At 43.0% G+C, this 20649-nt stretch overlaps 1 protein-coding gene across 2 annotated transcripts in view; it reads right to left on the reverse strand.

The window, feature by feature from the left end:
- Positions 1-678: 678 nt before the first annotated feature.
- The window catches only part of MCHR2 (melanin concentrating hormone receptor 2), a 77096-nt gene continuing 57125 nt past the window's right edge, over positions 679-20649 (reverse strand). For both annotated transcript variants that reach the window (XM_074946884.1, XM_074946883.1), the window contains 3 exons: positions 5158-5352; positions 4023-4142; positions 679-1615 (listed from right to left, as the gene is read on the reverse strand). In XM_074946884.1, the coding sequence (XP_074802985.1) occupies positions 1264-1615; positions 4023-4142; positions 5158-5352 (667 nt within the window). In that variant the 3' untranslated portion in view covers positions 679-1263. The remainder of the gene's footprint in view (positions 1616-4022; positions 4143-5157; positions 5353-20649) is intronic.

The following is a 20649-nucleotide window of genomic DNA, read 5'->3' on the forward strand; positions in this document are numbered from 1 at the left end:
GTAATGTGAGCCCTGGCACCCAGGGCTGAAGACCTTGGGCTTTGGTCCCAGGCCCCAGCAAGTCTAAGCAAGTCCTGGAGACCCCATTAAAAGGGGGTTGCGACTCACTTTTGGATCCTGACCAACAGTTTGAGAACCGATGTCCTAGAGCACTATTCTATTGATCAAGCATGGCTTTGTTTTCAGTATTACCAAAGTAAAAATTAAATACTTTTCTTTTAGCCAAGTTGTGTAAACATGGTCCCAATGCACTGCTTATTCAGACAAAACTCTCATTGATTTCAATACTTCAGTGGATGTTTTGCTAATTTGATCAGGCCCCACAGTATTGTTTTACTACATTATGGTGATCTTAAAGAAATCAAACAGCTAAGATGCTGGCAACATTTGGAAATGTCAGGCCCAGTTCTTCCCCTATTGAAGTGAATGGATTTTTTGTCATTGACTCTAGCAGGAGCAGATTTTAGCTCTTAAGGGAGTGAGTACTCTTCTTAAGGCCACCTTGGAAGTGGTGGTTTTGAAAACAAGAAACAATGATCCCGGAAACACACAGCTCTTTGTCAAAACATATGTTTATTATTTTCAGATGTACATTTAATATAAATATTAGTGCACTTATTTCATCATTTGTAAGCACATGTACAAAGCTGAATTTGAAAGCATTACCCTCCTTCCTCTCCAAGTTCCTTCTGCTTTGTCTCTCCCCTGTCTCTTAATAGCTGCAGGAGTGGGCACCCAAGGGGAGATGATTGTCGAAAATCAATAGCTGCTAGTGCTGCTTTCAGACGGGTTGGAAGTTAGTACTTTTTGGCTTGTTATAAGTAACTGACCCATCACGTGCATGACATCGCACACAATGTCATGGACATGATGGGTTAGTCGGTAATAGCAATGTCAGTTCTTGAATACTTGTCTGAACATACCAGCCACAGACAGTCCTTTTATCCTGTAACTGCCAGTGAACTGCACATTTTTAGAAGCTCACTTTGGTCTTTATGCTTGTAGTATTCACCATTAAGGAGACAACTGGACAATAACAAAGAATACTTTTGAACAGCATCCTTCCACCACGTACCCTAATTTCCAAATAGTGGGCCTGATTCTTCTCTCCCCCTAGCTTTACACTGATGTAAGTCCATTGACGATGATGAAGTCACTCCTGAGTTACAGTAGTATAAGTGAGAAGGGAATGAGGCCAAGTCAGTTTAACCATAAAAATAGACCTATATGTAATACATCTCTCTCATTGAATAGCCCCTCCTTTTAAAAGCTTGACCTCAGTGTGTTTTCAATATTGTTAACTTCACGTTCTGTCATCTTGAGCTTGACATTGGTGCACCGAGGCAGACGCTTCCGAAAGTTCCCGCTAAGTAGTATGTAAAGGAAAGGGTTAATGCCGCTGCTGGCGTAGCTGAGGCAGATGGAGAAGTAATAGCTCACATAGAATGCCAGTGATGGCTGAGAAATCTGAAGATTCACGAGCTGTATCACATGGTATGGGGCAGCACTTACAACAAATACACCGACCAGCACCAGCACCATCTTGGTCAGTCTCATGACCCTTCGTCTTGGGATACTGGTATTGTAATTGCAACACAAATGTGAAGATTGGTAACTGTTAAATGAAGATAATATAAAGGAAAGCACAGATCAGTGAAGACAGTGTATTTTGGGCAAAATTTAGTCCTGACAGAAGCAGACACAACACAACTGAAATAAAAATGAAGTTCCTGGGAATTGTGTCTGCTTCAGTCAGGGCTCAATATGGTCTTATGGGTTCATTAGTATAGGTGGCACTGAAAGGATTTTTTTTAATAGGCCTGATTGATGGCAATTTGCTATCATTTAGAATATTGTGAACAAATATCTGCCCCTTCAGCATTGGAACTGTGCAGATTGGGGCCCACAATTACTTCTGACTGCATTGTTTGAACTGGGGCACAAATACAGGGCACAAGATCATGGCTGGCCCTTATGTGGTCCTAAAGAGGTTGATAGGAATGATGCAAGGAAACTTCTCTCTACTATGCAAGGGTTGGCTATTTTTGAAGAACCTATACACACTATTCCCTCTCTGCAGCCGCTGGAATGCAAGACACCACAAATGGAGTGGAGAAGAATACGGAAGAAGAATCCTCTGCAATAGATGGTGGTGCCTGCCATGTATGCCATGTATACAAGGGATCTTGAGGAGAGATATGACTAGGGCTGGTTGAAGATTTTCTATTGACATTGCTCTTTTTAAATGTACAATTGTGTTTTTGACTAAACAAATTTTTCATTAAAAGCATCTGCTTCCTGTGGAAAATTTGAAAAACGGAATGCCCCAAATCTGTAATATTTTGTCCGAAAACCAAAATATTTTGATTTGGCAATGCTGCTGCAAAGCCTCATGGATATTGTAGTTTGGTGGTCTCCTGTCCCCCTTCTCTTCTATGGGCTGGCTCCTTGGCCAGACTACATCTTCCATCCTTCATCATGTAGTGGAAAAATTAACCACGCGTTGTGTTTGGATCAGAACAAGCCTGAGGCTCCTTTATTGATTACAAGCGCGGGGGAAAAGGGGGTGGTAGTGGCTCTCAGTAGCTGCCCTCCAATGCAAAGCACACACAGCTTTTTAAAGCTTAAAACCACAGACAAATTACACATACTTCCGTATTAATTACCTTATTTGGAATACATTGCAAAATTAACATTGTCAAAAGCAAAAACAAGTGTCTCCCCAACTAGGCCCCTCCTGTTAGTCACTGTCTGTTCTTTTGCAGTCAGCGACCTTTCTAACACAACTGTTATGGTTATATATTTCATAAGCGTGACTATTGCAAATTTGTTCTGCCTGGGGACTTTTCCATCCTGCCCCTTCATGCCCCTTATGCACAGAAAACCATTGTTCCTTTTGGGGACTTTCCACTGTGACTTCTCCTACCCCTTGATACACATAAGCAAGCAGGATCTCAGTTTATGGCCTGCAGGCAAGCTTGACCAAAGTCAGGGCCTTGACTTGAGTTTATGTCCTGTTATTTTTCCCTCACAATCATGAACAAGGATTCTCATGATACACCACCTCTTCTCTCTAAGAGAGAAGATCATGGTGCATTTTGGGAGATGTAGTTTGACCAGGTTGCCTGGCCCATAAAGGAGAATGGTAGCTTGAGAAACCTGAGCTACTACTCCCATAAGGCACCCACAGCATTTCCAAATGGAAATGTTTTGGCCAAAATATTTCAGGTTTTGACTAACATTTTTTTTAATATTTGAATTTCTGCCAAAAATTGAAATTTTCAATGGAAAATTTTAGTTTTTAATTTTCATTTCTGAACTTCCTGTTCCTCCACCCCCACCTCCACCCCAATTTTCAACTAACTCTAATCAAGAATTTGGTCCTCGCTATCAGGAGTTCTAACTCAGTCAGCACCTGAAATCATTTCATTTTTAAAAAAACTGCTTCAACCAAAAGACAAAACCACACCAATTTCCTATCACATTTTGGAGAAATAATTCTTTTTTGAGATAAAAAACTGTATGCACAATTGCAGCCAGGAACCTATTTCTTTCGGATTATGTTATAAGCCCCTGAAATAGGGGTTTGCAATGGAAATACTGACACAGCTCAGTGCTGGAATAGCAGGGGACAAAGCTCAGTACAGATATAACTGGTGAAATATAATGGCCTGTGTTATAAAGGAGGTTAGACAAAATGATCCCATGCCTTTAGGGGTTTAAACTCAATGTACATGTATAAGCCTTAATTCATTATGTTTTAAAAGAGTTTCTATTAATAATTCTGTCACATAGCTTCATGAGACAGCATTCGTATCTGAGAAGGTTTTTGCCCACCAAACCAAACCTAATTATGGGCCTGAGACTACAAGGTGCTGTGTGTCTGGTCTGAGGTGCTGAATACCCTCAGCTACTACTGACATCATGGGAGTGAAGGGTATACAGCGCCTTTCAGGACTCGGCCCCCTACGAACAAGTTCTTCCCACCCCTAGTAGCATATCTGAAATATAAAATACTTTACCATCCTGCTTTCTTGTTTTGCTGATACATCTCCCATGTGTAACATAAAATCAATATATAGCAAATGAATATCAGCGGTAATGGAAAAAAGAAAGTTGTTATAGTCAGATAAAGCGTGTACCTGGAAAACAAAATGCAGAGAGAACAGACAACGTGTTTACATAATGCATATAAATAACCTCAGAAATGGAAAAAATTATATACAACATTTTTCAGAAAGTGGCCTCTGATTTTGGGTGTCCTAGGACCTCACTTTTGGAACCTCAACTGAAGTCAAGAGGAGCTGTGAGTGTTCAGCACTTCTGAGAATAAACTCCCAAAACACTCAAGCTAGGCCCTCAAAAACTGAGGCACACAAAATCAGAGGCCTCTTTTGAACATTTTGGCTGTGATTTAATTATAGGACAAGATATGTAGTGTACAGTTAGTGGCTCATGTACTCTGGGTATCATTCTGAAAGAACATGAAACATACAAATATGAACTCAGTAGAGTATCAACATTTTCGAAAGTGCTCAGGGTTGACCTAACTCGGCTGTCATTGAAGTCAATGGTAAAATTTCCATTGATTTCTTGTATCATTAGTTCCTAGCATTATTATGAATGCCAAGCACATCTGAAAATCCCAACCTTCATTTATTTTTCTTCCCAAATGACAATTCTATAAATAAGGCAGAAATCTGGGCAGGGCCTGATGCTGGAGGGCCATGTGTGTGTTTTGGAGAATGTAGGTTAATTTTTTCATGGGCCATAGCCTCAAACAAGCATAGCCTGCCTGGACAGACAGTGCACTGAGAGATCTCTATATGGAAGAGAAGGTACCTCATTCCAGCCAGAGACTCAGCACTCCAGGCCATATCCTCAGCTGCTGCACACCAGTGTAGCTCCATTGCATTCAGTTGTGGTGAGGCCATCAATATTCGTAATAATATCTAGGACTACTTTAGTGGAGATAGCACTCTGAACTGCCAAGCAGGAGACCAAAGTTCGGCTCATTCTTCTGTTCCCTCACGTCACTGAAAGGAATGCTGCAGACAAAATGGGCCTGGACCTCAGCTGGTGTGAATCAGAACTGAAGTCAGTGGAGCGACTCTTTCACCAACTGAGGGCCTGGCACTTGTAGTTTTAGAACCTTACCAAAGTACATCATCAGGTGACGTTAGATCGAAAGCACAACTCTCCAAGCCATCTTTGAATTTGATTACTTTTGAGTAGACCCACACAGGAAACACCAGGATCAGTGAAGCTGCCCACAGGCATATATTAACTCGAATAGCCTTGGATCTTGTTCTCAGGCTAGTGAGGCGAAATGGTTGTACAAGAGCCAAGTACCTGCACAAACAGGTAACAGAACAATATAATGGAAAAATAAAATGAATTAGGAAGTTTATATATATGTCCCTAAAGTAATAAATAAAATATCCATTGCCAAAAGTGAAAGCTACTTTTTAAAAGTCATATAATGCTACAAACAGGAGGAAAAAGCACTTTGAATCTGCAGTTTATTCAAGCCGTTCTCTGAACAGTCCACAACTGCAGTTATGAGTCATTATGCTTTGGTTACCACTATTAAAATATGATCATGTAGATCTTTGTTGCCACCACTGTTATATAATTGCAACAAATCTTACACAAAGTGTGTCAAGTAAGGTGTCAATAGAAAAGTTATGATTTGCTGACTATGATTATGCTATCTGCATTCATGTATCATTTTGGTATTTGAAGTTCTGAGTATTGACTTTATACCTGGATTTCAAATGTTTGCTCCTGTGATAACATCCACAAGGTATTTAGCCTGCACATCTTTGTTAGGATATAGATATTCAGGCCTGTCTGCAAAGGTCTATACTTTAAGAATTTCTATGTGCTTCATTAGAGAAGCCTGAGAAGTACTGTAATATATACTGGCTTGTCACAGTCACAAGGGGATGTAAACATAGCTAAGGGTCAGTTTGGCACAATTACATCCCAACCAATCTACCCTCCGTTCCCTGTTGTGTATGTTGCAGGGAGAGTGTATGGTGTACAAACCTCTATGGTGGCTCTGTCATTAGAATCACACAACAGAATCACCCTTGCACTGACATGATTCTCACTGTGCTGGTCAAAAAGTGTGTGCATTCACAAAATGCAGGTAGTGCAGTGCAAAGCAGCCACACTGCATCTGAGGAAACAGTCCATCGTTTTGTCAATTAAAAAAGCTGGGTTTGGTATAATTCCTTAGAGTTCCCATTTCTAGTTGGGTTCAGCTGTGTTACAGAGGTGATATCTTTGCTGTAAGTCAGGAAAAGGGAACCTCTGGTTTCCTTACCCTTTACCAACTGACTTATCAAGGAGAACTAATGATGGCATCGAAGGAGGCTGTATTTCCCACTAGTGGCTGTAGAGTAGTGCTTTAGGGCAACTGGCTAGAATGGGAAGGTGATGAAGGCAATGGGGCAGTCTCAGAGCTCTCTGCATGCCTTGCAAAAACAGCAAGTAATTAAAATATTTGATTTCCAAACCTAGGAAATGTGCTGGAAAACTGGAAAACTGCAGAGGAAACACAACTACTTTATGCAATAAACATTCTTTATCTGAAAACTAGTATCTCTGACATGCCATTTCACAAGGAAAATGTCATGTAGATATTGTATATTCAGTAAACTACAATTATTACAAATAAAGGACCAGATTATCCTCTCAATGGAGTTATTCCTGATTTACATGACTACATATAACAGCAGAATTTTGCCAGTAAACAAATATATAAAGCCACATATATGTATGATTTTAACAGTAGTCTCTGCAAACTGAGCACAAAATTCTGCTTTCAGTTGCACTGGGGCAAATCTAAAGTAATTCTACTAAAGTCAAGTGAGTTACTATGGATCTTCACAGGCTGAGTTAAACAACTACCAGATGAAGTATCGATCATATTGAAACCTTGAGGTTAAGTAGACAATGGAATAACCTGATATGTGAGTTCATGGAATGTAATAGTGTAGATGCTATAAAAACCTAAGATTACTAACACTGCCTCCCACTATCACCCAATAATACAGGTGGATGGACTAAATGAGCTGAAATGCTCTTGTCCAAACTTAACGATAAATAATTTGAAACTGTGGTTAACCACGTAGTAACAACTTTTCTATACTAGACAATCATACACTATAGTGATAGGTCCAGGAAAGTATACAGAGAGGTAAATCCTCTTTACATTTTATGTGAATTAGATATAAAAGTATCTTAAGCCTTCATAGAGTCATAGTTTTGTAGAGTTTAAGGCCACAAAGTACCACGAGATCATGTAGCTTGATCACCTGCATATCAGATACCGTTAAATTTCATCCAGATACCCTTATATTGAGCCCAGTGACGTCAGCATTTCAAATCCTCAGGAATCTAATCTGTTGTGTGCCACTGGGAGAGAACAGAAGAGACTGAGGTGCCACCAATGTTAGAGGCCCCTGCAATGGCAGGGAATTGGTTGGTGAGATGATCCTAGCAGGCAAACCAGTCCCATGCTGCAGAGGAAGGAGAAAATTTCTCAAGATCCACCCCACTCAGACGTTGGGGAAAAACTGGCAATCAGTTTGACCCTGAGCATTTGAGCTGAACACCCAAGCCAGCCATCTAGAAAGTGGCTTCTCTGTACCTCCTCAGAACACTGATCCATCCCATAAACAGTATATTGTTTATTTTACTTCAGAGCAATGAAGATTCATGTTTCAGCTGACTGCTACCCTTTTCAGTCATGCCTATGGCTATAAAACCCATTCTTTCATTTTTCAAGTTGTGTAATGAACCGAGCTCTTTTTCACTGGAATCTGACAGAATATGACATATAACAAAAAATTATGGCAGTTGTTTTCTCCATGATTACTATTAATTGTGGTCTCACAATCACAATGCTGGAGACAGAAATAACAGGCTGTTTGAGTAATCTGGATATGAGATGATATGGGTTATATGCCAAGGATTGTTTGAAATGCTCCACATTTATAATGCAGCTGGCACTGATTTGCCCTAATTTGGGTAGATCTAGCTGTACTAATCTAATTTATTGGGTCACAGAATCAGATCCTGATATCACTGGTATCAGTTACATTAGTGCAAATTGGGACTAATTCTATCTTACCTCTTGATAAGATGCTTATAACTTTGGAATTACTCTGGATTTAGACCATGGAATTGAGATTGGAATTTAGCCCATTCTCCGTACACAAATACAGTGTCCTAGTTACTCATTTTTATTTAAATTTGCTTTCATTATTCCATGTTGTAAAACAACTAAGCTGCGTTCACACAAAAATATGGTCAAAATAACAGTCTTTTTCACTAGAAGCTGCAAAGGCATTTCTAGAATCTGACATAAAAAAGGGATGATTGACAGTATGAAAAATCTTGGAATAGTTGCAAATCAGAGCAAGTCAGTGTAGAATTTAAATATTTTGTTTTAAACCTGCTGCCCAACAATTTCATATATTCAGTGCTTATAGTAGATTGAAACAGTGAGGGGAAGTTCTTACCACTCCAGCCAATGAGAAGCAGGAGCTGAGGGGAACCACTGAGATCTACTAATGAAAAGCTCTATATAATGTGATAGACCCAGGCCAGTTGGGTACAGTAGAGTAGCCTTATTGGGATCCACTGCTTATGATCCTCCCCCAGCCTAAGAGGGGGGTCCACAGGACCTGGCAAAGCCCACCCACTGCTAAAGGATCCCACCCCAGCGTAAGGGGGGGGTCCATAGGACCTGGAAAACCAAGTAATTACGGGGGGACAACTAATGAACAACAGGGACAGGAGTGCGGTCAAAGGGTCAAACGAAGGGAACCAGACAGGGACACCGAGCAGAGGACCTTGGACAGCTCCCACTGCTCCTCAAAGGCGTCAAGAGAGTCAGTGGATACAGCAGAGTAGCCTTATTGGGATCCAGGAAGTGGGCGGGCAATTTAGTGTTTTCTTGGGACCTTTTCTCCCAAGCACCATTTACTGGCATGCTTAGTACAGACCACCATTGAATGTTCACCAGCATTCATACTCTCCTCTTTCAACAAACTACTGTAAAACAACCCAAGTTCATATATTTTAATATTACTAAGATATCACCCTCCACCTGTCCTTCAAAACACTCAAGATATACAGCACATGCTTCATTCTATTTTCTTCATATTTTCTTGTACTCTGTCAATGATAGTCTTTAGCTTTTTAACTCTTTGGGTCATGTTACCTGTCAGCTCTCTGTGTTCTTGGGGAACCAGAGATCAGTACCCAGCCTGTCTGACACATGAAAGACCTCCCCCCACCCCGCCACAGACTCTGCTTGAACCAAAGAGGGTCAGAAGAAAGACTTACAAAAAGCAATGAAAAGACACACCTAAATGCCTCTGGACAAGGGTGACAGGATTAAGGAAACTCCCTTCACCTCATTTGCATCAAAGATGGGACAGGGAGGCATCTCCATTAGCATACAGAATGGAGAACAGAGATTCCAAGGCAAGAACCGCAATGAACTCTGGGACCAGAAAAGCAGGGAAGCACTGCATGATGTGGAATCTCTGCTTCAGATGTTAATGAACCCACACCTGCACACACCTAGCTCAGTAGTTATCAGAGCAATTCTAATAATTATTTATTGGTATCCAAAATATTGAAGCTGCCTAATTGCATTGTGAGCTCCCTGGAAGGAACACTGCCCATAGCCAGGTATGATCAGTTCCTGTTGTCTAGCCTGAACAAAACAACTTTGGTATACTCCCTTGAGCCATCAGTTTACCCATAAAGAAATCTAGTGTTCCCCCTTGAACCATTGCTCTTTCCCTACAAAACCCATGCTCAAGTAAGTGCTCTGATGCCTGGATCTAAAATCTGCATCAGTTCCATTGGGACTTCATCTTCTCCTGATTGATTGTGCTGGGGGCTGTGCCTGTCTCCAGCACTCCGGACCCTCAGCTACCACCACCACCTGGGACCCCCGATCAATTCAAGCTTTACGGAGTGGTGAGAACCTAACTCTCTCGCTCTCTCTCTAGCAATACTCCTTGTACCTAAGCTAAAGATCCCTGCAGTGCCCAAAAATCCTGTGGGGTTTTCTCATCAAGTGGGTTACTACCAGAACAATTGTAATGTGAAAGTGGGAATAGGGATGTGATGAACCTGGGGCATATGAGGGTGGGAGATTGAAAGTGTTGCTCGACCCAGCCTGCTCAGGCATACTCTATTCGAGTGCAGTGCCCATGGCATATGAGGGTGACAGCCTGGAAGTGCTGTTTGACCGAGCCTGCTAAGTCCAGGACATATAAGGGGTCAGCTTGGGAGTGCTGATTAACCCGGTCCTCTCAGACACGCTCTGTTAATGTGTGTGTGTGTATGTTCATCTGATTCTGGGGCTGGAAAAAGCCAGCCCTGGGGAACCTAGGCCCTGCAGGATAGCTCCATTGGGAGGGAACTTGCAGAAGGGAGAAGTAGAGCTGCATATGAGAACACAAGTGACACAAGCAGTATATTGATAGAATTACAGAACTCCATCCCCCCACAACCCCAGAAGAGTAACCCTAATAAATGACAGGTTTCAGAGTGCTAGCCGTGTTAGTCTGTATCAGCAAAAAGAACGAGGAGTACTTGTGGCACCTTAGAGACTAACACATTTATTTGAGCATAAGCTTTCGTGGGCTAAAACCCACTTCATCGGATGCATGCAGTGGAAAATACAGTAGGAAGATATATATACACACAGAGAACATGAAAAAATGGGTGTTGCCATACCAGCTATAATGATAGTAATCAGTTAAGGTGACTTATTATCAGCAGGAGAAAAAAAACCCTTTTGACAGGCCAGTCCTTGCTTACAGACAGCTCCCCAACCTGAAGCAAATACTCACCAGCAACCACACACCACACAGCAAAAACACTAACCCAGGAACCTATCCTTGCAGGAAAGCCCATTGCCAATTCTGTCCACATATCTATTCAGGGGACACCATCATAGGGCCTAATCACATCAGCCACACTTTCAGAGGCTCGTTCACCTGCACATCTACTAATGTGATATATGCCATCATGTGCCAGCAATGCCCCTCTGCCATGTACATTGGCCAAACTGGGCAGTCTCTACATAAAAGAATAAATGGACACAAATCAGACGTCAAGAATTATAACATTCAAAAACCAGTCGGAGAACACTTCAATCTCCTTGGTCACTTGATTACAGACCTAAAAGTCACAATACTACACCAAAAAACTTCAAAAACAGACTCCAACAAGAAACTGCTGAATTGGAATTAATCTGCAGACTGGACACCATTAAATTAAGCTTGAATAAAGACTGGGAGTGGATGGGTCATTACACAAAGTAAAGCTATTTCCCCATGCTTATTTTCCCCCCTTACTCACACCTTGTCAACTGTTGGAAATGGGCCATTCTGATTATCACTACAAAAGGTTTTTTTTCTCCTGCTGATAATAGCTCATCTTAACTGATTACTTTCGTTATAGCTGGTATGGCAACACCCATTTTTTCATGTTCCCTGTGTATATATATATCTTCCTACTGTATCTTCCACTGCATGCATCCGATGAAGTGGGTTTTAGCCCACGAAAGCTTATGCTCAAATAAATTTGTTAGTCTCTAAGGTGCCACAAGTACTCCTTGTTCTTTTTCCTAATAAATGAGCATACCCCAAAGAAATGGGCAAATCTGGTAACAAATTGCTGGAGGAATACGGGCAGCATGTGACCCTAATCATGTGGCACTTGTTAAGTAGTTGCTCCGGAGAGGGAAAACTGAGGCACAGACCTGAGCAAACTCTCTCTTTCTTTTTCAGACTAAGCTTCTTTAGCGAGGTCCCTCTCTCATAGAATATTTGGTAACGACCTGTAATGTTTAAGTTAAGAATTGTGCTTAGAATAACTGTGGGACTGTGCAATAAGGAGTTAAGAGTTACTTTTACTTTAAAAGTAAAGATTTTATAACAATACTGTGACTGCGTGAAAGGGCTTTTGGTAGAGACCAATAATGAGATAAGGGAAATAGAGATGGCTGAAAAAAAACCCTTGGCTGTTCTCTTGAGACAGAAGAAAAGCAATAGGTTAGAGAGATGGGTAATGAAGAAGGGGGAATGCCCCTGAGAAAGGGGGTGTTTTAAGGGTGAGAATCCCTTGGTTGAAGTGAGTCTGACTAATATTGCACAACCATTATGCCATGGGGTAGCGCAAAGGATGCCGCTGCTGCATGAGCATTATTTTATGCACATCTGGACATGGCTGAAATGGTAAAGGGAAGGCAGGAACTGGAGATGGAGAAAAGCAGTTACACCAGCATTTGAACTGTGAGACAGCCGGGTGTGAATTTATACCAGAAAAGCTGAAAATGGTGACCCTACTTAGAAATATGCAAGAGGAGAGAGACAAATCAGCAAAAAGACTACCTCAGAGTCCATACAGGCTATCACATTTGTGAATAATGGTCCTCACTCTGCCAGTCGCCCTCCCAATTATAATCCCATACCTCCTACAACCCTGGGCAGTGCTGACCCAAGGAGACCCTTAGGAACGTGATTTGGAAGGAGCTGGTGAACTTGGGGGAGGATATGGGAATATATGATCATCAGCACTCAGCATCCTGATTAATGCTTTGTCTTGGGTCATGAGGAGAACAGAGTTAATGAAGGGAGCCCCCCCCTCAGCCCACTGCCCTGGTACGGACTGCGTCCCCCATGCCCACTACCTGTCAAAACCAGATCCCTGCTCCCTCTTTTGAGTGGAGGCTCTCGAGGGAGTTGGCTGATCTTCAGTGCAACGTATTGGGGAGACCTACTGTGAGGGCTACAGTGGGGAACCCAGGGATATTAGCCCAATTGCTAGTGGACACTGGAGCATCAGTAAACGTTCTAAGTCCTCGGTGGATCTCCGGAAGGAGACCCACTGCTAAACAGGTTCAGCTCAGCGGGTATGGGGGAGAAATCCAAGAAGCTTTGATCTGGCAGGATGTTCCCTTGCAAATTGACAGACTACAGGGGAAAGTAGAATGCTGTGCTCATGAGGGAAATGAGAAGGGAATCCTAGGTGTTCCTTTCCTCTGAACATTTCAGCTAACTGTGGATCTAGCTAATGGTGAGTTATGGAGGTTAGAAGGGCGGGGGGGGGGGTGCAGAAATCTCTGCTGTGCATTGTTGTGCTGCTAAAAAGGCACCCACAGCCACCCTAACCTCCATTAATGATGCACGGGTAAAAGAATTTCCCAGGGGATGAACTAAAAATAAAGTTGAGTGTGGAAAAATAGATGCTGAAGCTTTGATTGAGGGAAAAGATCCCCCTGCTCAAAGGCAATATAAATTCTCAGCTGCAGCAGAGGAAGGCATTAAAAATACTATAGACTGTCTTTTGGAACAAGGGGTGCTCGTGCCTATGCAAAGTATCTGCAATTCACCAGTATGGCCAGTCCTTAAGGTGGATGGTGTCACTTACAGAATGACAATAGACTTGCATGCATTAAATGCAGCCACCCCTGAAGCAGCCCCTGTAGTAGCTGAAGACAATGAAATCGTAGCAGTGGTAACTCAAAATGGTTCTGTGTGATCGATTTGGCTAATGCTTTCATGGCTATACCCCTCCATCCTTCATGTTGGTATAAGTTTGCTTTTACCTATAGGGGACAACAATATGCCTTCAGCTGGACTCCCCAAGGTTTCCATTCTTCCCCTAGTATTTGTCATGCCCACGTCACTAAAATGTGGAACCATTTGCGCCCTGACCACCACTCACACGTAATTTCAGATGTGGATGACATCCTAATACATACCCTCACTTTGGAAATAGGGAAATTACCAGGGAGGTGTTGACTATAGTGTAGGAAACCGGATTTAAGGTAAATAGAGAAAAGGCTCAGTTAGTACAGCAACAAGTGAAATACCTGGGTGTGTGAATTGGGGACGATGGCTGGACTCCCAATCAACAAAGGGTAGAAATGATAGGAAAGCTACCTGCTCCTACTAATACACACTCCCTATGAGCTCTCTTGGGAACTTTTAATTTCTCCAGGGAGCTCGTTGAAATGTTCTCTGACAAAGCCAAGCCTCTGTATCAATTACTAAAAAAAAACAGGATTTGGGAATGGGGAGCAGACCAACAGACTGCCCTGGCCACCTTGAAACAAGGTTTGGCTAAGGCTCCTGCCCTGGCTTATCCTGACCCTGCCCTGCTCTTTGTAATTCAGTTGGCCTCCTCAGAAACAAGCATCTGAGCTACTGTTAACCAGAGGCAATGCGACAAGCTCAGAGTCATGGCATATGCCTCCAGGCTCCTGGATCAAACAGAGCAAGGCTTTACCCACTGTGAAAAAGAGTGTCTTGTGTCAGTCTGGAGCCTCACTCACTGGTAATTTATTATTGGAGGGTCGAAGGTCATTGTTCAGATGGTGCATTCCTCACTCAGGTACATCGTATTGGGGAAAATACAGGATGGCCAGATCTCTAACCCCAGCATTGCTCAAGAGACTCTCACCCTAGTAAACCGAGAAATCAAGTTTAAAAAAGAGCAAGTCATTTCATCAGCCCCGTTTTGGGCTAATTATAGAAGGAGAGGAGCGTACCTGCCTCCTCCCCCTTGTAAAACACCTTGAATGTCCAGTCAAGGGAGGCCTGAGGCTTGCAGATGCTAAACAGAAGGGGTTTGCAGATGGCTCAAGTTTCTACCTTATGGATCATCCCCGAACAAGGTATAGAGACATCTGCATAAATGATGGAGAGATGCTCCAAGGACCAGCTCGCCTCCATTCTGTCCAAGCAGCCGAGGTGGAGGCAGTTAGAGCTGTTCTAGCTTATGAATCCCGGGACACTTCTGTTACTATTTACACTGACTCTGACTGGACAGCCAGAGCAATCACTGTGTGTCTCCCCCTTTGGTTGACTAGAGAAATGATAGCCGCAAATGGGTGCTCCATTTCTCATTCAGACAAATGGAGACAGATAGCAAATCTGATCAAGGAAAGAACTGAAGACACCTGGGTGACTCACACAAAGGGGCATCAGAAAAATCACTCAGAAGCAGCACACTGGAGCAACAGAGCTGATGCCTTAGCCAAAGCTGCTGCTTCTAGTAACCACACTAGAGACACAGACCAGGTAGAACAAATAGAGGCAGTAACTACCAGGGGAAAAACTTTAGACAAAGGAACAGATACCTTGGACTTAAGTACCCTTCAAGATGGGGGATATTGAAATGGTCCTTAGCCAAGATAGAAAAAGATCCCACAGGAAAATACAGGTTGGAAGTGGAGGTTGGAAATGTCTGGTGGGCAGTGGATGCAGGTGGTCAAAGGCGCTGGTAGTCCCCAGCCAGGTATGGGGGGGACCTGATTTAATTTGTGCATCAGCAAGGGCATGGAGGAAAACAGGATACTTTAAATAAGGTTAAAGATACAGGGTGGTGATCAGGCATGAAAGCGGATATAGATCAGTGTTGCGATAATTATCTGCAGTGCGTCATGGTTAATGCTGATTGTCAGGTTCAAAAAAATGCATTGGGACACCAAAGAATAGAGCCTGCTGATCGCGGCTCCCACTGGCCACGGTTTGCCACTCCAGGCCAATGGGGGCTGCTGGAAGGGCAGCCAGCACATCCCTCAGCCCGCACTGCTTCCTGCAGCCTCCATTGGCCTGGAGCGGTGAACTGCGGCCAGTGGGAGCTGCGATCGGCCGAAACTGTGGATGTGGCAGGTAAACAAACCAGCCCGGAGTGCCGGGGCTTTCCCTGAACAAGTGGTGGACCAGAGTTGAGAACCACTGACATAGGCTGTGTAGTGGGGCAGCTGCCCCACTCTGGTGTGAAAGGAGTTAAAACAAGCCAGAGACGCTGCACAGAGCCCCAGCCAATCCTGGAAAGGCTTATTGGGAGCCAATCAAGTGGAGGTTTGAAAGCAGCCAATCAGGGCCAGGCTGAGCCCTATAAGAAGGCTGTAGGGCAGAGAGGTGCAGTCTCTCCCTAGAGGGTAAAGGGAGAAGAACTGGCTCTTAGAGAGAAGCACCTAAGATAGGGTCAGGTCAGCAGAGGCTGGGAGAGCTCTAGGCTGATGACTGCCAGACTGGGGCTCTGACCCAAAGGGGCAGAGAAGGTGCTGGGGCAACAGGGAGTTGGCCCAGGAAAGCAAGCAGTAGAGGAGAGTTGGAGGAGGGCAGTAGGTGGCTGTTGCTAGAGCATCTCTGGTTTGAGGCCCAGAGTGGTGGATGGGCCACCTGCTACCCTTTTCCCCTCCACTTGCCAGTGATGAGTGGCTAAGCCAGACTGCAGTTTGTCCAGAAGGTGCTGGTGCCCTGGAAGGTGGAGAGAGCCAGCGGAGCGGGCACAGCCAGAGGGCAATGTCCAGAAGTGCATGCCATGGTCTGGGAGTGATATGCGTTCAACTGTGAGGACGGTGGAGACTCACAGAGTAACGGTGGGCAAGACACCACTTGTGAAGGTGCACCTCTGAAAGAGCTAATTCCCTAACCAACCAGCAGGAGGTGCCGCTGTGGTGAGTCTGCACCTTGTTAGAGGCCCTTTACCCACTAGCAGTAGAGGGAATAAATACTGTAGATCCCTTCTCCAAATGGGTGGAAGCCATCCCTACTAAAATCAACACTGCCTTGGTCACAGCTAAGCAGCTCTTTAACATAGTTTTCTCAAGAATGGAAATTCAGAGAATAATTGATTCATCCCATCAATGGGGGGAATTGTTACCTATCAGCTCTGTGTTCTTGGGGAGCCAGGGTGCAGTATCCAGCCTGTCTGACTCACAAAAGACCTTCCTGCCTTTCCCCCAGCCTCTGCTTGAACCAAAGCTGATCAGAAGAAAGATTTACTGTGATAAATGAAGGGGTGGGAGGGTAGCTCCCTTTTATGGACACCCAGCGAGAGAGTTAGCTATAAAATCCCTCTTGGTAGCTGTTAGCTACTTGTTTTACCTGTAAAGGGTTAAGGAAGCCCATAGGTAAAAGAAAGGGAGTGGGCACCTGACCAAAAGAGCCAAAGGAAGGGCTTTTTAAATTGGGGAAAAAACTTTCCCTTTGTCCCTCTGTCTGCTCTCCAGAGAGAGGAGACAGAGCAAAAACAGGGCTGAAGCTATGCTGTAAAAAGCTGTGAACCAGGTATGAAAATCACCAGATGATACCTAAAAACTACTCAATTTGAAACCCCAGATATGTAAGTAGATCAGGGAATGTCTAGAAAGATGCAATTAGGTTTATCTCTTTTATTTCTGTAAGGCTTGTGGACTCCTCTGTGCTAACCCCCAAATGCTTTTGTTTTGCTTGTAACTATTAAGCTGGACTTCAAGAAAATGATTCTTGATGCTTAATTATATTTGCTCTTTTTAAATCTAGCAATAGCCTAAGTTCCAGATGTGTTTCCTTTCTTTTTGTTTTAAATAAAATTTACCTTTTTTAAGTACAGGTTTGGGATTTTGTGTCCTAAGAGGTTTGTGCATATGTTTAATTAACTGGTGGCAACAGCTGATTTCCTTTGTTTTCTTTCTCAGCTCTTCCCTGGGGTGAGGGGGCTGAAAGGGCTTGAGGGTGCGCCTTCCTGGGTCAAAAGGGGTTTTCTGCACTTGGATGGTGGCAGTATCTACCCATCCAAGGTCAGAGAAAAGCTGTAACCTTGGGAGTTTAATTCCAGCCTGGAGTGGCCAGAATCCTTGTGGGCCCCCACCTTCTACACTTGAAGTGCCAGAGTGGGGAATCAGCCATGACGCTTACAAAAAGCAATAAAAAGGCAGTGGAAGACACACCTAAACCTCTCTGGACAAGGGTGACAGGATTAAGGAAACTCCCCAGCCTCATTTGCATCAAAGATGGGACAGGGAGGCATCTCCATTAGCATACAGAATGGAGAACAGAGATTCCAAGGAAGAACCACACTGAACTCTGGGACCAGAAAAGCAGGGAAGCACTGCATGATGGGGAATTGCTGATCCAGATGTTAATGAACCCATGCCTGCGCACACCCAGCTCAGTAGTTATCAGACCAATTCTAGTAATGAATCCTTTATTGGTATTCAAAATACAGAAGCTGCCTAACTGCATTGTGAGCTCCCTGGAAGGAACACCACCCATAGTCAGGAATGATCAGTCCCTATTGTCTAGCCTGAACAAAACAACTTTGGTATACTCCCTTGAGCCATCACTTTACCCATAAACAAATCTAGTGTTCTCCCTTGAACCATTGTTCTTTCCCTACAAAACCCATGCTCAAGTAAGTGCTCTGATGCCTGGATCTAAAATCTGCATCAGTTCCACTGGGACTTCATCTTCTCCTGACTGATCATGCTGGGAGCTCTGCCTGTCTCCAGCTCTCCAGACCCTCAGTTGCCACCACCACCTGGGAACCATGATCGATTCAAGCTTCACCGCGTGGTGAGAACCTAACTCGGTCTCAGTCTCTTTCTCTCAGTATAGCCTTCTGACCCTGACTTGTGTGATCAGTTATAGTTTTCTAAACCTGACTTATGTGATCAAATTTAAGTTAGATTTAATATTCTAATGGGTTTGTTTGGCTCCCCTTGTATGGTTATTAACTGCCAATAAATAGCTTTCATGGTTAAGCTGGTTGTTTGTGTCTCTCTCTCTGTCTGTGTGTGTCTCTCTGCATGTGTCTGCAGCAACACTCCTCATTCCTAAGTTAAAGGTCCCTGCAGTGCCCCAAAATCCTGTGGGGTTTGCTTATCAATTGGATTACTACCAAAACAATTGTAACATGAAAGTAGGCATAGGTTCATGCTGAACTTGGGGTATATGAGTGTGGCAGCTTGGAAGTACTGTTCAGCCCAGCCTGCTGAGTCCAGGACATATAAGGGGTCAGTTTGGGAGTGCTGATTAACAGAGCGCATCTTAGAGGACTGGGTTAATGTGTGTGTGTTTGATTCTGGGGCTGGAAGAACCCAGCCCTGGGGAACCTAGGCCCTGCAGGATAGCTCCTTTGGGAGAGAACTTGCAGCAGGGAGAAGTAGAGCTTCATATGAGAACACAAGTGACACAAGCAGTACATTGATAGAATTACAGACACCCCTCCCCCCCCCCCAGAAGAGTAACCCTAATAAATGAACGTATCTCAAAGTAATGGGCAAATCTGGTAACAGTCAGGGACTCTTATTTGTTTACACATTTTACCTATTTCACAGTGTGATGTACATCTGTAGTGCTAGATAATGATATAATCATAATGAGTTTTGAAAGCGATTCCTGTGTATGAAAATGCATTATTTCTATCCTTTTTATCAGTCATCTGTTGTTGTTTTTTTTATAGCACACAAGCTGTATTCTAAATTTTTGGAAACATCTGCAGTATATTCTGAGATGGAGACCATCATTGCTCCAAAGACTGAATTAATGCAACAGTCTTTGATTTGTAAATGCCTATGAATCTATTACTTCTAAGGTGGCTTTAAATTAGAGAAGACAATAATGTGCAGGTGCATCTATAGTAAACTTACAGATCATTACTTTGTATTTTCTTTAACCAAGGCAACTATTGTTTGGAAGAAATGGATTCTTGAGGCCTTAGAGAGGAGCAATGCAAGTTTAGCAGCCTTTTTAGCTTATCAAAAACAAGGTTGAGAGATGACTTGATTACAGTGTATAAATACTTTCATGGTGATAAAATACTGGGCACTAAATCTAGTGGGGAAAAAAGCATAACAAGACCAATAGCTGGTAGGTGAAGCCAGACAAATATAAACTGGAAAAATGTTATTGAGGGTGATTCAGGATGGGAATAAACTCCCAAGGACATGGTGGATTGTCCATCTTGTATGTTCTTCAGATCAAGACTGGATGCCTTTCTGGAAGATATGCATTAGCCAAATACAAGTTTCAGGGCTCAGTATGGGGCATCTAAGTGAAATTTAATAGCCGGTGATATACAGCAGGTCAGATTAGATGATCTAATGGTCCTTTTTGACTTTGAATTCTATGAATCTACACTGCCCTTTCTCTACTATGTACTCTGTTTGAATAGAGAATGGAGTTTCATTTTAAAAGAGTGAAGGAAAAATAAAAAGGGGGGGGGAAATGTATTTGCAAATTTGAGCACTCCCTGATACTGCTTTTAAAAAGCTTATATTTTCTTATGTTTTAGCATAAATGTGGTTTTTTTTCAATCCAAGATGAAGAATTCTGAAGCAGTTCAAAGGTGAATGTCTGCTATCTAAACATTTTAATACAATTTTATTCATGGTGGGGAGGGGAAGAGGCTGATTTTCATTTTACACCATTTTGGCAGTGTAAACGGGCTGTAAAGTGGAATAAATTATTTACATCCACTTTAATGTCTCTTTACCTGACCAGAGCGGCATAGGCAGCCTTAGGGCAAATGAGATTTCTGGTTGAGCAATGGACTGGGAGCAAGGATACCTTGGTCTAATCTCAGTTCTGCTGAGTCTGTATGACCTTGGACACACCACCTCTCTATGTTTCAAGTGCCCAACTTGTAAAATGGGACTAATAATATTTATCCACCTTTTGTATAGTACTTTGACATCTTTGTATCAAAAGTGCTACATAAGTGCAAAGTATATCAGTATTATCATCCCAATTTTGTAAACTCTAATTTAGAGATGCCACCAAAGTTCTGGGTGCTTATTAGACTAGAATTCAAATGCTAAAGCTTTTG

Source organism: Natator depressus, chromosome 3, assembly GCF_965152275.1.
Source record: "Natator depressus isolate rNatDep1 chromosome 3, rNatDep2.hap1, whole genome shotgun sequence".
Lineage (NCBI taxonomy): Eukaryota > Metazoa > Chordata > Testudines > Cheloniidae > Natator > Natator depressus.